Source organism: Chaetodon trifascialis, chromosome 23 (assembly GCF_039877785.1).
Source record: "Chaetodon trifascialis isolate fChaTrf1 chromosome 23, fChaTrf1.hap1, whole genome shotgun sequence".
In the NCBI taxonomy this organism is placed as follows: Eukaryota; Metazoa; Chordata; class Actinopteri; order Chaetodontiformes; family Chaetodontidae; genus Chaetodon; species Chaetodon trifascialis.
In genome coordinates, this window is record NC_092078.1 from 4,911,715 (window position 1) to 4,928,439 (window position 16,725).

At 41.6% G+C, this 16,725-nt stretch overlaps 2 protein-coding genes across 2 annotated transcripts in view; both read right to left on the reverse strand.

Moving 5' to 3' along the window:
- Positions 1-100: 100 nt before the first annotated feature.
- Positions 101-3,424, reverse strand: LOC139351041 (sterile alpha motif domain-containing protein 9-like). The gene is made up of 2 exons (XM_070992681.1): positions 3,384-3,424; positions 101-2,884 (listed from the first exon to the last, which is right to left on the reverse strand). The coding sequence occupies exon 2, from the start codon at positions 2,858-2,860 to the stop codon at positions 236-238; it is 2,625 nt and encodes an 874-aa protein (XP_070848782.1). The 5' UTR covers positions 2,861-2,884; positions 3,384-3,424; the 3' UTR covers positions 101-235.
- Positions 3,425-5,646: 2,222 nt separating this feature from the next.
- The window catches only part of LOC139351392 (astrocytic phosphoprotein PEA-15), a 47,811-nt gene continuing 36,732 nt past the window's right edge, over positions 5,647-16,725 (reverse strand). Inside the window, exons 2-5 of the mRNA XM_070993268.1 lie at positions 14,585-14,759; positions 14,344-14,499; positions 12,889-13,292; positions 5,647-12,798 (exon numbers count right to left, since the gene is read on the reverse strand). Coding sequence (XP_070849369.1) covers positions 13,228-13,292; positions 14,344-14,499; positions 14,585-14,756 — 393 coding nt within the window. The 5' untranslated portion in view covers positions 14,757-14,759 and the 3' untranslated portion in view covers positions 5,647-12,798; positions 12,889-13,227. The remainder of the gene's footprint in view (positions 12,799-12,888; positions 13,293-14,343; positions 14,500-14,584; positions 14,760-16,725) is intronic.

Here is a 16,725-nt window from a genome sequence, read left to right on the forward strand (position 1 = left end):
TGGTTTAAAAAATTCAGCAGCTATGTGACTCGCTGGATAATCCACTGACCTTATTCTGTCAACAGTCTGGCTATTTTCTAATGTTGGAGTGTTTAAGATGCAGCATTTCAACAACTTTAGCTGCTCCTGTTCCACTATGTTGTGAAGGGTGAGAGCAACACTACTGAAAACGATGATTAGACTGAGTCTGATCTACTTTGGACATTTCTGTGGTAACTTTTTGATTATGCTTAAGTTAAAGTACGTTACCCTTCTTACCCTTTTCTGAACTTTTTGTCGTGATGCAAAAGGCCACAGGACCTCTGATGGTGAATCCAAGGTAAAACGAAACCTGGCGTGGTTTCCAGAGGCTCTGTTGCTGGTTTGCATCAACCTCAATTTCTTTGCCACCAACAGTTGCAAAGACTCTGTAGTTTCGTACCACCCCTTGAACTTTGAGAAGGCGCTCTTGGACCATGGGATCTTGGAAAATCTTCTCATCGCTCCAGTCGCTCTGGAGGACCTCTCTGTGAACAATTCTGCTCAAGTCTCGCCCTTTTCCAATGAAAAACAGAGGGCGGAGGTACCTTGATTTAAAGTATTTCTTGTACGCATGTTCGTAAGAGCGCTGCATGCACTGAATTAATTGACTGAGGTTAAAGACACCTTTGTCTTCACTGTCTGAAGGCCAGCACAGGAGGAGGGTTGCCAGGTGCAGCTCAGGTGCATCGCTGGGGCTGAGGGGGATTTGCTGTCTCAATGCAGATAAAGACTTGCGAAAGGACTGTAGGAAGATTTCTTCCCACCCTGTAGTTATTTCTTTAAGCTCCGATTCAGTGTATTCTCTTTCCAGACATGGGAGCACTTCAGCAGAGGTGTCAGCCAGGTTTTGTTGAAGCTTCTGGGTGAAACCAGCTCCGTTCTCTGCAAAATGTTTTGACTCTCCGACATATTTCTGGAAGCACTCCGACACGTCTCTGTCAATATATGCAGGATCATCGTTCTCCCTGTCAAATTTTGAGAAGGTCAGATATTTCTCATAAAAAGCACACTTTTTCTCAACCTCGGGTCTGAGGCTTCTTATGAGATTGTTGAATCTTAAGAGTTTGTTGCCCCCAAGTGATTCCAGGACCGAGGCCATGGACACTTTGTTTGTGAGAACTCCTCTCCAGGTTTCGTTCTGAGTGACAAGTCGGTCAAACAGAAGGTTGCAGACCTGCAGGTAACCAAACATCCCCCTGGCATTGAAAACACGTGAGACGTTGGTGTTGCCATCTTCTTTCATTTCATTTTCAGCGAGTTCTTCTTCATGTTTAAAAGCTTCAATGGCCTTTTTGGCCAGCTGCAAAATGTCTGTTGGCTTGGCAGACAACCCCATGTTCTTCAGATGGTTCTTATGGACTTGGCCCAGTGTATCAGCAACAAATGAATTGTTGGGATCTCTTTGCTTTGCCGTCTTTGCCCACATTTCTGCTAGCTCGTAGCCTTTTAGTTCTATGTAAAAAAAACGAGCAAGTGCTTGTGGAAAAAATGGATTTTGAGCAAATGTCTTTGACGCCATATTTAAAACTGACACACACTTGTCATCGTCCTCCTTTTTTTGAATATCTAGAATCAGTCTAGAGAATCTTTCTGGGTCCTCTTTAGTCTTTACACCAATGTTCTCTTTTGGTTTTCTTTTGGTGAGCATGTCTTTGACAAAGCCGAGCAAAAATGGAGGAACCTCATCTCTGCACAAACAGGTCAAGAGGTTTCTTGCTGTCTCACTTCTGGTCACACCTCCTTCATCCATCAATTCAGTACAACGCTGTGCTATCATAGGGTGAGCCATGCGGACCTTTTTTCCACTTTGTATCTTATCTTGTTGAAAGGTGATGATGAGATCACTAAAGGGCTTCATTCTCTCCTCCAGTAAAAGGTCTCTATGGATGGAGTTTTGACATTTCCATAAGTCGAGGCACTGGGACTCGAGGAGATATGAGCCTGGAACATAAGTGTTCAGCAGCGACAGGAGGGCAGCAAGCTGCGTCTTCAGCGGTTTGCGGTCTTTTCGGACTGTACTGAATACTGCGCATGCTTGTTTGATGTAATCTTGAGAGAAATTAGTTTGCATTATGTTAAAGCCGTGGAATTGTTTGTGTTTACCGCTGTACTTTCTGCTCAGCTCCTCCTTTTTCTCATCAAATTTTTGCTTCTCTGTGTCAGAAAGGGAGTCTCGTAGGACGACATCGTGATCGAACACTTCACCTGAATCCTTTCTCACACAGCTGAGCAAAATCGCCACGGGCATATTCGTGACTACCTTCAGCTCAGCCATCTCCATCCTAATGTTTTCTTGCAGAGTCTGCGAGACAGAACTCGGCTCATCATTCAGTAACAGCAGCACAGTGTTCTGGTGGTCTCCACTGCCTGCTGTGAAAAGGCGGACCACCTCCTTTGCAACTTTTGTGATGTCTGAGCTTGAGCCTGTTGTTAAAACGGCACACCTGAAGGTTTTCCGCAAGTCCCACAACACCTGCATGGCCAGCGTGGTTCCTCCACATCCTGGCTGGTGGAACAGTTTAACAGTTGATATTCCAGGGTGCTTTCTTTCTTGATTCTTCTGAATTTGGTCTACAAGTTTGTCATATCCATCTCGTTTAATGAAAGGAGCTCCGGTGCCATCTGACTCTGCCTGTTCACTAATGTGAAAGTTTAACCATTGGGGTGGGGCCCCTCTGTAAAAGTTTTCCTCCGTCTCCTCAAGAAGATTTCGATCAAAAGACTCTCCTTCAAACTGATTTGCATAGAGAACATCCAACAGCGAGAAGGAATCTCTGATTTCGCTTCGCACGGGAATTTCCCAACTTCTGTTCGCGGACAGGGTTGGTCCATGCGCCATCTCAGACTTTCAGTTTCGTATTACCTGATATTAAAAAAAAAACAAACAAACCCCAGATGGTTATCTTATACTTGTCTATTCAGGTGCCAGGCAATGACAACAGACTCTTTGTAGATTATGATTTAACGTACAAAACAGAGAAGTTTATGTCACACAAATGAAAATATAGCATGTCCTAGGTAACATTAGTCCCACTTCAAGCAGTTGTGAAGTCTAAATGCTGCTAAAGTTAATGAGTCAGTAATCGTGATCCAGTATTATAACACTGACAGGGACCACGCTGCTGCCTAATGAGTAAATATAACACTGACACACTGAAATGTACTTACTGCTAATAATTCTGTGCTTTTATTTAAGAAATACTTTCATGTGAATTCAAATGTAAATTTAAGTCTAGTCCTCCAACAATTTTTTTATTTTTTTTTACATACATACATACATACATACATACATACATACATACATACATACATACATACATACATGTCAGTGCACATGAAAATAAAAATTTGTAATTTCTTACCTTTTGTCATATGGTGATGAGGCCTCCGAGGTCTTATGAATGTTTTAATATTTGTGACTGGTAACGACAGTATGTGCTATAACCTGAAGGGTGGTTGGAGTTAATATAGTCACATGCCACGCCCCCCAGCGTAGGTGGGTGTAATAACGGATATTGACAGCTGTAGGCTGCGTTTGCCAAACAAAATTGTAAGTCATTCAAAGCCATGAGTGTTGTTGTTAAGAAGTGCCAAATAAGACGTGTCAATGGTTTTGTTTTACTGGAAATGCTTACACAGATTTCCATTAAAGGGTGGGGTGAGTTGATCCATCTATGAAATTATGAAATGTGACAGACATCCAAATAATTTGCTGTCTCTCAATCACTGAAACTTTATCATCCTAACAGTAAAGAAGTCAAAAACTGAGGATGCCTCATTTTAAATGAAACAAATCAAATATAATCCTCACAAGGAAACGTAAAAATACATTCCTTCCTCATTCCTCTTCACTTCAGCCAAACATTCCACCCTCTGAAACCATGCCAGTTTCTGTGACGCTGGCACAGAACCTACAACTCCTGCGTGTAGTCAGAGAACTGTAAAAAGAGGGGGTCAGATGTCAGATGGTACCGTCGTGTTGTTTTCTTGCAGCGCTACCGTTTTACTGGAAATGCTTACGAGGATTTTCATTAAAAAGGTGGTTTTCTTTAATCCTCATGAGGAAACCTAACATGCATTCCTCCATGGCAGTTTACTCCTGAGGCTGCTTAGACCTGTTCATCAGGTTATAATCAGGAAAATGTACTTAAGGTATGAAAACAAAACAAACAATAAATGGTGCCTGTGATTTATATTATGATACGTTTTGCAATATGCATGCATATGGTAATTTTTAAGTATTTCAAATTAGGAATGCAACCAGGGGTGCTGGCTGGACTGAGTCCTGATAATTCTCCATCAAAAAACATTTAAAATGTAATTATCCACACATTTTTTTTTTTTTTGTGAGGGCTGCACACTGTTGACATGATGTCACGACTGGAGAAGAGGAGGAGAGGAAGGGTTTGGATTTGATTTCTGCAATCTGAACATGAGTTTTCCAGTCACTTGAATGTCTCAAAAAATAAATAAAATTAAGTGTTACGTCAGACAGCTGCTACCATTATTAATAGGCCAACATGTCCTCAAAACCCATAATACAATAGTAATTTCACAACGGCTAACCATTCAAAGTGACTGAATTCTGTCTTTTTAAAATTGTATCATCTGGTTTATTGACTGAACATCTTGGACTGTTTTAAGCCTGATAGGATACATCTAACCATCACTGGTTGCAGACTGCTTGGCGGCCCATGCTCTTGGCATGCTGTACCAAAACAAGAATGCACACATAGGCGCCAAAGACCGCAAACACAGGCAGAAAGCCTCACCTGACCCTCTGCTTCACATCACCCAAGGCGTGAGAGGACGCCAACCTCCAACAACAAACATCAATCAAGGAGCTGCTATACTGAAACTCAGTCAGACTGGTTAATTATTAAACAACAACCACAGACAACATTGCTTAAAGGGCTAGGACCAAGCCACATTGCTAACTCTCTTGTTCACTATTTGCCTTCAAGAGCACTCCGACCGCCTGCTGCCTATTTGAGGTGCCCAGCAACAGCTGAAAGAAAATCAGGGCTGTAGCCTTTGTCAATGATGCCAAAAACGTCTGGAACACATTACCCCCAGATATCCGGGAAGGTAGCTTGCTAAATGTTTGTAAAAGAAAGATTAAATGTACATCTACAGTTACTTACCAGTGGAATTGATTGTTGGTTAGCTTGCCACAGAATCAGATCATTCTCCAACTGCATCCTCTCTCCTCTGTGGACCCACCACCAAACATCTCTGCTTTCAGGCTGCCATCCTCTGAGCCGACAGCAGCACTGCCAGGAGTACAGGAGGTCATGCAGGAGAATCACTAAGCTCCTGGGATCCTGAAGAGGAGTTTCTTGTTGAGATATGAATCTAGTTGAGGAGCCCTGTGCTATGCTATGCTGTGGACCAAAGCATCTGCCAAACGACTGTCATATTAATGTGTGAGGAAATGATCATAGCGGAGTAAAAAGTATATTCACCACTGAAATTAAGGGTAGTAGAAGTATAAAGTAGCACAACAAAACAATTCTCAAGTACAAATACCTCAAATTTGTCAGAACAGTACTTGAGTAAATGTACTTTGGTTTTTGTCTCAGCCATCCCTGAAAGTGAAAGAAAGCAACACCAGGCAGCGCAGCATAGGTTAGCAAATATATTTTAATATATAATATTTATATTCATTTTAGCACAATGACAAAATGGCATAATTTCAGTTCAGTCTCATTTAAATCATGACAAAAAGCCACACCTTTATATTGTTTGAATAATACCTCATATCTTGTTTTGTTGCAGTCATTGCTAAATAAATCCTGAAGTACTTCTTGCCCCACGAGAGGAAAACCTCAGCAAAAGTTTCTAACAGCATTGAGCCCATGGCATCCGACAGGGTTATGAGCTGAACGCGATAATGTAAAGAGGGACGTGACGACGGTCTTCTCTGCATCGATAAAATCAAGTTTCTCTGTCCCTGGGACAAAACTGATATCAAGTTAAATTCATCTGCGTGAAGACCATCTAAAAGCCGTGAATCTGAATGGTCGCACTTGTTTGAGAGCAATAAGTCTCGATTACTATGATGGATTGGATTGACTCTGGGAAACGAAAAAACCACATCTGTCACTTGCGACACCATTTGAGAATGAAGCACATCATGAAATAACAGGCAGAATGCACTTTGGGAAAATCTCTGCCACTTGGAGGTTAGTGCTTCAAAATCAGAGATACGTCCACCCTCAAAGGTGTCGAGACGATTCGAGTAACGCTAACACACGATCAGACTTTTCAAAACTTGTCTGACACCTCTGCAAAAGCCTCCTCTGACCTACAACTCTTTCATGCTGAGTCAAACTGTTAGATGCCTATAAAACCTTCACCACACCACAGGAATGTTTTCAGCCTCATGACCTCCATTTACAAAGATCCGATTAGTGTTGAAAACGCAACACGTCAAAATATCCTCTATTACTGCAAACGCACACGCTTCGGAAAATCTCCGATCAAGCCACAAACATTAACATCTGAAATCAAGATCGTTCACGAACATCACGAGAAACTGCTAAATGTCAAGCATGTCATGATTTCAACGCCAGCAGTCTGCAACTGAATCAAGTTGGCACTTTTACCCACGACGACGTGAACGTGTGCTTTTTTGTGCATGTATGTAAACTTCATTCGCCAAAATGAAAAGACAAACATTGTGCAGCTCTAAAGAAAAGTAAGCAGGTGCGGTTAAACAGCTTGACTTCATGTATCTCACTCTTCCCGTGACAGTTATAAGGTGCGAAGGAAAAAGAAAAACATTGCTGCACAACTTTCATCCCACACATTCAGCATTCCTCACATCAACACATCTATTTACCATGAATTACATCTCACCATTGTACAGCATTCTTGTGCAAAGCCTGTCACATTCAAAATGATGCTAACAAGACACGGAGATGTTTCCCAAAGTCTGAACCTACGTGTTTCTCCCAGCTCACACCTCTACATTTTATCTTTAACAGCTCAAACCCCTACAACTATTGTTCACTACTTCACTACTCTACTCAGCACTGATTGGCTACCAGTTACCTCATCACTTCATCGACCCTTTAACCTTTCACTGACACCTTACTTTGAAAATAAAAATAGTAAAAATAAAACTGTGTAAGTATTGGACATTATGAAACAAATAAATGATATGAATCAATTGTGTGAAATAAAAACCAAAAATAAACCAAAAAACTGCGAGGTAATTTAAAGAAATGATTAAAGCAACTTCATGATTATCAATCTTATTTTCATATATTAACATATTTCTATTTCATAAAGAAATTTGTATTTTCAAAATGCGTTTTCAGCCAATCATGTGGCCCCAGCTTCTCTTAAGCTAGCAATGTCAACGGCTGCTACCACATTTAGCCTGTTAGCTCTTGTTAGCTAGAGCAAAAACAACGCAGAAGTAATTCTGATTCAACTAACTAGAAGCTGTTGCTGTAAATAAACACAGCGCAGAGACAGTAACTAACTTTTAACTTAGCTAAAGGGCACAGGCTACCCACGTCGCTGGCTAGCTAACTAGGCTCGGTTGTTTGGCTAGCAGCTAGTTAGCTGGCTAGCTAGGCAGCATTTGCAGCCTTGTTAAGCTCAATTAAAAGTTAGTGTTTAAATGTGGGAACAGTTGTTATTACTGTTATTATTTTACACAATGTATTCATGTCACTATTTATTTATTTATTTATTTATTTATTATTCAGCGCTTTGGGTTACCATACAAAACTAGAGTTACTGCTTAATATTCAGATGTTTTATATAGCTATCTTTTTTTTTTTTTTTTAGTAGATTGAAATACTTTTCATGAAAACACTGTTAAAGATCCTGTAAATAAAAGAACTGAACTGATACTAAAACCTATTTGTTTCAATTATTCTCAAAACTACAACCTACAAATCAAGCACCGACGTTACCGTCTACATCATCGTAACCCAACGTTTGAAGACACGACAGTCTGAACTCTCTATATTTCCTGCTCTTGGTGTAACGTGACATGTCTCATACGAACAGAATGGCAGATTATGACTTGTGACTGCTTTTGTCTTTTGTCATGATTTGGAAACTCTCTGAAGAAAATCATTTTACAAGCAGTGACCACAACACATCTGATCAAATACGACACAGTAAAACATAATATGTTACATATCAGTAAATACAATGAAATGAATATCACTTTTTTCTTTTTTTTTTTTTTTTTCCAGAAAATCATCACCCAAAGCCGAAACAGCAAAACATAAATGAAGAGAATAACATGACTTATAAAAGATTCGATGCATGGTCTGCTTTACATTAGATAAGCAACACGTTTTCATCCCCATGATTTGTTTCCAGTTAGTAAAACAAAACCAGGATACGTAAAAACAACAATATATAGGCATTAAATAAATTAATCAATTTCAAAACACAGTGATATATATTCAAAATACATATTTACAACCAAATAAAATGAAAAGAAAAATACAGTCTTATCCTTAAGGGAAAATGACACTTTGAATGAATTTTAATGGACTGTTAGCATCACGTGCTGAATACCTTCACATATATCAATATCGGCCTCCGTTTCCTACTTCATCTAAACTCATGTATTGGTTACAATCAGGTATTCGCCATAAATACATATATATTTTAGTAGGTTAATCCTTTTGCAGCATTTACTAAGTTGATATGTACTCAGTACATGGAAATCCAAATCTGACATCATCTGTGACTGATATGTTGATATATTATGTGCCGACTGGCTACAGAGGAAAACGCTAAGCAATGCCAAACATATAATCTACCTGGTGATGGAGTCAGAGGGGCTGCGCCGCGCTTACCATGGTGATATTGATGGATCTTGATTTTAGAGGGGAAGGAAACAGGAAGTGAAGAACATTAAGAAATGGGTCTGCGGCACAGCCACATTTTGATGCTGATGATTTAATTTAGACTTCGACCAGGAGCATCTAGAGCATCACGCAGTGGGATTTTTTTGTTCCTTTTTCGGTGTTTACGGATATTGCATGGACAAACTACTGACAAACTACCGCACAGTTGCTAACATGAGTCCATTGCCTAATGAAAGTCTGAGAGTGAGAAAGAAAGAAAAAAAGTCACTTGGTCACATACATCTAAATTCACAAGTTCAAAAAGTACAAATAAAAAAAGGAAAAAGGAAATACAATGGCCCCAATCCTCCCTTGCTGTTATTTTGTACAATAATGGTAACGCATGCTAAGATCTGGAAAGAAAAACCTGCCTTTCTCTTTGTAAAATTACCAAAGCTCCTCACTGAAAACGGTGAGCGGCAATTGAACATTTATGACAAATAATTACATGTATTTTAACGCAGGGAAAGACCGTCACCCACAGGTCATAGCAGTGACAACTACTGCCTCCCTCTGCCTGACAACATGTGATGAATGCAGTCGTCCTCAGGCTACAGGACGGCAGTTACCGCTTCACTTGGGGTCAGGCCTGGCAGGGGCTGGTCTGGACACGGGAAGGAAAATCCACCCAGAAATACTCTGAAACTGTTACACCGATTTGGTCATAATGCCTTGATATTTTTACTTCTATCATTGATAAATCAGCTTCATTGAACTGTTGAAGTACTGCACACATAGTTTTATTTTGAAAATTTAGCAGATTCTCTACACCGTTCCTGTGCCTGACTTCCTGCCTCACTCCATCTGCTCTGTGCAACGTCGTCCGTCAAAACCCAGTGCTTATTCTCCGTAGAGCAGAGCGGAGATGTTCACCATCTTAGCTTAGCATGTTAGCATGCTAGCATTTGTTAATTAGCACAAAACACAAGGAATGGCTCCCTTGTTTTGCAAGTCGTAAACCAAAGTATTGGGCAAATAAATTTAATGCTGAACCTCAAGTGTCAACCAGATGGTGGCGCTAGAGGGAAAGTCAGGGATCACTGAGGTCAATCAGTCATCCAATAGTTGTTCAGATCTTTCAGTCTGGCAGCCTGACTGACCACATCCACAACGCCGTCTACTGCTCCATTCAAAGTATACTTTATATAAATACAGCAGTGTTAAGTATTTAAGGGTGGATTTCTCCTTTAACAATAGTATTAAAAAGCTTGATTTGGCCTTGATTAACTGGATGCAAAGAAACATGTCCACTGTTTGTATCAAACCTCGCCATAGAAACGCAGGCATTAAAGGACAATTAGATGTTTTAGTTCTCGCACAGGAGTAGAAAGAAAGTTGTACAGTATAGTTGGTCTAACAAGTTTTTTTTTCCAGTTTCAAACAATGAATATTGAGAAACAAGCATTTATTTTCTTTCCTGAAGCTGCACACACTCACTTCCTCTTATCAGGAGCTTGTCAAACACACTGACTCGTCGCTCGTGAAGAGTTCAGCTGTTGAGATTAAGTGATTTGCTGGGAGGATATGTTACAGTGCAGAGTTTTCCTACAGACATTAAATGCATAGGATACAAATCAGTCCAACACTACGATAAACGGCGAGCAATACAAAAGGAAACAAAAACAGATCACGGAAGCTGTGATCAAAATAAAAGCGTTGCTTGTTGGCACAGGGGCTGGAGTTCGGTGGCGAGGAGGAGGAACGACTAGTCATACACTGATCGATTTTTAAGGTGTTGGTTCGTTTTTTTTGATCCTACAGCTTTGATCACAACGAAGACGACGGGGCGGAAACAGACCCACAGACACTCTGTACACACCGACACTGAAGTCCTTAGCAAATTTCAGAATAAAAGCATCATGGCTCTCTTTAAAAGTAAGAGCCGCTTAGATTAAGTTGACGTGTGCGCCGGCGTCTGCCTCCGCTTCGCACACGATCTCTCACAGTTCTGAAAGATTTCGGGGTAAACACAAAGTCCGCTAAGGCTTCAACGCGGGGAAAAAAGAGACACAGTGTTCAAAAGAGCAGTTATTATAGTTTAGTTTCAACAGTCTTGCTAGCTATTATGTCGGTGCATGGCGGGAATGGCATAGTCAGCGGGTTAACGAGCTGTTCATTAGAGCTCCGTGTCACAAATCTACTTTATGTACAGTTTATTAAAGGACATGTTGTATGATCACATGCCACGCTTTCTTCCTTTGACATCGTCTCCTCCTTTTCTCTTACGTTTTATTTCCTGTTTGTCCTGTTTCAGCCAGTCAGTGAAAAACCACGAGCTGGTTATTTTCGGCGCAGAAGATGACGACATGGGGTGAAAAAGAAAGTTTAGTTTTCCCACACGGCAAATATAATGTCCAAAAACGATCTCTGAAAATACACTTTCTAACACGGTCCAGGTACTTTTAGTGCTCGCTAAGCGTTCGTCGTCTCAGTTTGACCCAGAGAGACACGACGGGGTCAGATTAGGTAAAATTAGGGTGAAAGTCTTGACTTAGAAAACCAGATATGGTGAAACTGCTGGAGCCACAGCGTCCTCTTTGGACTACACACTGCGGGCCAATATATTATTTCTGCTATATTTTTTTGTAATATATTATTTGTATATTTACATCTGTAGCCAGCTCATATAATGGACCCTCATGCTAACTCAGTCGCCTTGATGAAAGGAGAACCTATGGACAGGGAACGTCCATAGTATAGAAATAATTGCTTCCCCACCTAAATAATTTCTCTAAATAACTCTTGCTATGACTCATAAGCTAAAGGCAAATATTGGCTTTTCCTACGAAAATCAACTTTAAATATCTTCTAAAATATTAGGCTTTGTTTGTTTTGCTCTTCAAACACGATATAATTCTCTGTGTTTGAGTAAAGGGAATGCATACAGAACCTCTAGCTGAGGAACAGTGACCGTCCTGTCCTTTAAGTCTGACTTAAAGTTTTGTTTCAAATACAGCGACCTCATGGCAACGTGGCCAAAAGAGGCATTAATACGGTAAGTGTCATTTTCTACAGGCTGTCAAGGAAAAGTCAGACAATCTGGGAAATCCTTTCATTTGCCTTTTTGCCAAGACTTAGATGAGAAGATTGATACCACATATGAATTGGTTAGCTGAGCCAGTTAGCTTAGCTTAGCACAAAGCCTGGAAACTGGGAGAAACTGCTCGCTTTGATCTATCACTCACACAATATATCACTTTTATTTAATCCTTTTACAAAGTAAAAACAAAGCTAACCAGGCTAGCTGTTCCTCCATGTTTCTGGCCTTTGTGCTAAGCTAAGCTAACGTGGCTTCATACTCCCACAATGTCGCACTCTCCCATTCACATTACAAACACGCCTGAACAATTGACGCAGCTACACACTAAAACACCCCAGAAATGATGTGTGAGATTACGATTAGCTTTAACCTTCTTTTTTTTTTTTACGAAGTGTCAAGTTTAGCTGCAGGTTGAGATAATTTTCCATCACGTAAACTGCATATTTACATGTTTTAGTTCCATTTTATCTCTAGATAGTACTTGTCAGTCTGCCAGGTTTGGCATTTTGGCTATTTTTGCATATTCAAGGTGAATCGAAACGACAACTTAGCACTGCTGCGTTATGTTAGCCGTAGTCACGTGTCATCGTACACACAGCCTCAGTGTTTCTATCTATCGGCTTTCTCTCAGTTTCTGAAAAATAAAACTTTACCATTACATTTTATTGTTAAGTTTTGAAGGCAGGGTTTGTAGTTTTCTTCTCAGGTGGATGTTTTAACATATCTGACACACACACACACACACACACACACACACAGACGGCTGCGTAAACACAGCATCACAGACTGAACAGTGTTCACAGATGAACTGACTCACTCGGCCTTTGAATCGAGGGTAGACTTCGGCTCTCTCTCCTCACACACACACACACACACACACACACACACACACACACACACACACACACACACACACACACACACACACACACACACACACACACACACACACACACACACTGTCATCCGATTTCTTCTTCTAATGTCTTTTTCTCGCAGTTTGCCATCTCCCCTCAGCTAGGGAAGAGTCTGCATCGCTACGATCTGATTGGTTGCTTTGTAGATGGCTGCCTGCGTGGTTCTGTGTCACGGCATGTGTTAGTGCAAGGAGGGTGGCGTGGCTGGTTGTGTGTGTGTGTGTGTGTGTGTGTGTGTGTGTGTGTTTGTGTACAGGGGGTGAGGAGGGGGAGTGATGGACTGGTTGGAAACGGTTGGTCGGTTGATTGGAGTGCCAGGAGTGAAGAGATCAAGGTGCACAGATCAGGGCTGGGGGTCGTGACCTCACACTTTTTTAGGGGGAGGGGCCAACTTGATGATCTCATCTTCAGAGGGCTGGCGGATGATGTCTTTTGGGGGGAGGGGTCGGAAAAAGAGGACAGAGAAAGAGAGAAATCATAAGAAACCTTTACGTCGAACACTTACATTTGCACCAGTCTTACCTCACAGAATCTATTTTCTCATACGAGCCAAAGATGTGTGGAATAAAACGAAATAAATGAATAAATGAATAATACTTAATATCCAACATGCAATTTAAAGTTTTAATACTTAAGAATTTGCTCATTTTTTCAGGAACAACCACTAATTGTACTGACAGTCTGTATTTAGCTCTCTGTATTAGAAAATCTATTTGTTAGTGGCAGATTAATGCTGATTTCAATACAATAAAAACATGTCAAACACACACTTAAAGATAAAGTCAAGATTCGTGGTTTAAAAGAGAGGAAAAGGGTGAAAGGAGAAAGAAGAGATCAGTGGTTCCCCTTTGAACCCAGGCATGATTGTATAGATTATTATTAATGTTATCTGTATATGATGGTTCGTGCCCCTTAAAATGTGTCCCCTTTAACTTGTTTACTGAGAACAGGGTTTCTTTTGTTTGGTTTTGTGTTTTTGTCTCTCTTTTAAATATATATTCATGAATTATTTGTATTTTTTTTAACATTTGAGTAGTATGCTCGTCCTGTTATTTTATTTCAGTAAACTAAATAAAATTCTTGGCAAACGTGCTTTAAAATCACATTTTATTGGTATGATTCAACTAAAACTAAAACTACGGCAAGCATAAATAAACTAAACAGCCTTAACTGAGGCAAACAGTTCACTCATAATCAACTGAATAGATTTTGAGTGATCTGAGAGGCCTTATGGACAGTGGTCGAGGTTTTAGGACTCATCCAAATGTTTCTGCCTCTCACCAAACTTTTTAGGAACAACATGGAGACTTAGAGCAGTCGTCAGCCTTCAGATGAAGCCCTCATCACAGGTTACATTTGCAGAAGGAGGTTTTTTAAGTCCTGTAATGTCTGAAACGGGCTAAAACTGACCTTGTGTTTCATGAAACTGATGCACAGATCTAACTCTTCATCTACATGTTGTAGATGTTAAGCATGTTACCTTTGTACTTCTTGGCTGAGGGGATGCGCGTGAGCTTGGTGTCAATCTCGTCATCCTCCGAGATCTTCAGCACGGTGGTGCGGTACTCGATCACCCTCGTCAGCAGGTCCGGTCGCCGCGAGATCTCGAAGATGTGCTCGATGTACGACAGATTATCTGCGCGAGAGGTGTTGTTAGCGGGCTCGCTCACCCAAAACGCTTCAGTCACCAGCTGAGGGAGACTGATGATGCGATACCTCACCTTGGGCCAGCTTGTCGTTCTTCTCCAGGTAGCTGAACCACTCCTTGGAGGAGGTGATGTTGTTGCTCTGGTCCTCGGGGATGTCCTCCTTGCAGGCCGACTTGAGCTGCTCCAAGTCCTCGTTGGTGATGTTTTCAGACAGGTCGCTGAGCAGAGAGCTGTACTCCGCCATGGTCTGTTCAGAGGCAGAGAGGGGAGAGACGGTTATATATGCTGAATAAAAGGATGCCAAGAGGGAAGAGGTCGCCGGAGCGAGGCAACAGAAACAAAGAGTGGCGACTGAAAATATCCTAATGTGCTTAAATTGCTCAGTGTGCAAACAGCCCACCTACTTCCCAGACTGCAGATGGAAACAGTCAGGACGTCTTTGCTGATGACAAAAGCACACTGTCAGAGTGGGATGGAAAAAGCACGGAGGCACATCGGACGAGTCAATCTCCTCTCTTTGTGAGATCATTTTGTTTTTGGCAAACAGTCGAAAGAGGAGACTGACTGGGAAGACAGGACAGGACAAAAAGGGACGAAACGCTGTCTTCTGACTTCATTAAGGAGGGATCTATGCACTCAGTCAAGGACTTTAGCCAGCGTTTGGCTTTTGTTTCCCATCATGAGGTTATTCATTTCTACTGACGTTCATTTGACTTGAACTGATCTTTGAGGTCAGACAGAGCTGACTGGAGCGAAGCAGGAATCAATGAGCTTTAAGCCGAGCAGCACAGACGACAAAGGGACGCCGAAAAGAAGAAAATATAGAGTGACGTCAGTCTTTTAAACTTCAAATTCAGCTCTAATGAAAAATCCTGTGGCTCTCTGTCACCCTCTAGTGGACTGACTGAGGAAGAACATGCACGTGAGGCTGTAACAGGTCTGTCCTTCACGTCTGTGTCACCTTACATAAAATGCATCTCAAGCCAGGAGGAACAGAGATTTTAAGTTTGCTTAGTCAAGATCGAATCATAATGCTTAAAGTGCTGCAGTACGTTTCCCTGCAACCCATCCTATCCTGATTCTCCAATACCATAAATTCACTGTTGTTACTTCAGCACACGCATTATCTGTTTGTTTTAGTGAGTTTTTCTTTAGGTCTGCAGCGGTTTGTTGTGCAGACAAAGACACGGCACGACGGGATCAGCACGAACACAGTTAAACACTGACTCATAACGAGTGCAAGGAGCAGTTCAGCTGAGCTGTGAAATGCAAGAACTGTGGGAGATAAATGGGAGACAATAAATAACAGAGCACAGAAGTGACAAATTAAATATGACTGTAAACATATAAATTCAAATGGTTACTGCATCCAGGATAGTATAGTACAAGATGGTATGAAAATGACTGCAAGTGAAGCACAAGTGAGCATGAAGCTGAGATGCAGCCATGACGCTTCGGAGGCCCGCTATTGGCTGATTCTGAGCTTGAAGCTTGGGAGGACATGAAGGCGGGAGCAACCGTAGCGGTGCAGTAAGCTCCAGCATCCGAACACAAATGGTGTTTGTGTAATGACTCTCACTGCCAGCAGGGGGAGACAAGTTCTGGATTAAGGCCCACTTCTGGCCAAGAGTTGACTCATAAGTTCAGGACCATGCATTTCTCCTGAGTTTTACACACACCAGGTCTTTGGAGGAACACTTTGTGCACAGAAAACACTTTTAATTGATGATCACTGGCTGGTTTTCAGACCTGCAGTGGTCACAGGATTCAGGACGCAGGCACGCGGTGGTTACACATCAGCCTCGCGTTGAGGAATGATGCCAAGATCCCAGAGTTTAAGTTACCCTGTTTTTCTCTGTGTGTGTAGGAGTGTGTGTGTTGGCATGTGAGCTGTTCAGAAACAGAAAAAAAGAGAGACAGAAAAACAGACAGAGTGATTCAGACATGTTGCGAGGCCGTCTGCTCTGTTCAGCTGCGCCTGTTGAGAAGAAGCAAAGAAAACAGACGAGGAGGAAAACGTCGCAGCTCGGGCACGCCGAGTTTCAGACCGCGGCTCAAATCTCGCTTATTAACATATTCAGGTCAAGCAAGCGTCTGCATCTGCACATCCGGGCGATGGGAAACGTCTGGGTGTGTTTCTGTGCACGATGAGGAGAGCTGCAGAGGAACGAAAGCAGCTGTGTTTGTGCGAACGGTTCAGAAAATCAGCCGCT

Excerpts from the sequence above, each read along its gene's own strand:
- LOC139351041 (XM_070992681.1), bottom strand. The coding sequence starts at position 2,860 with ATGGCGCATGGACCAACCCTGTCCGCGAACAGAAGTTGGGAAATTCCC.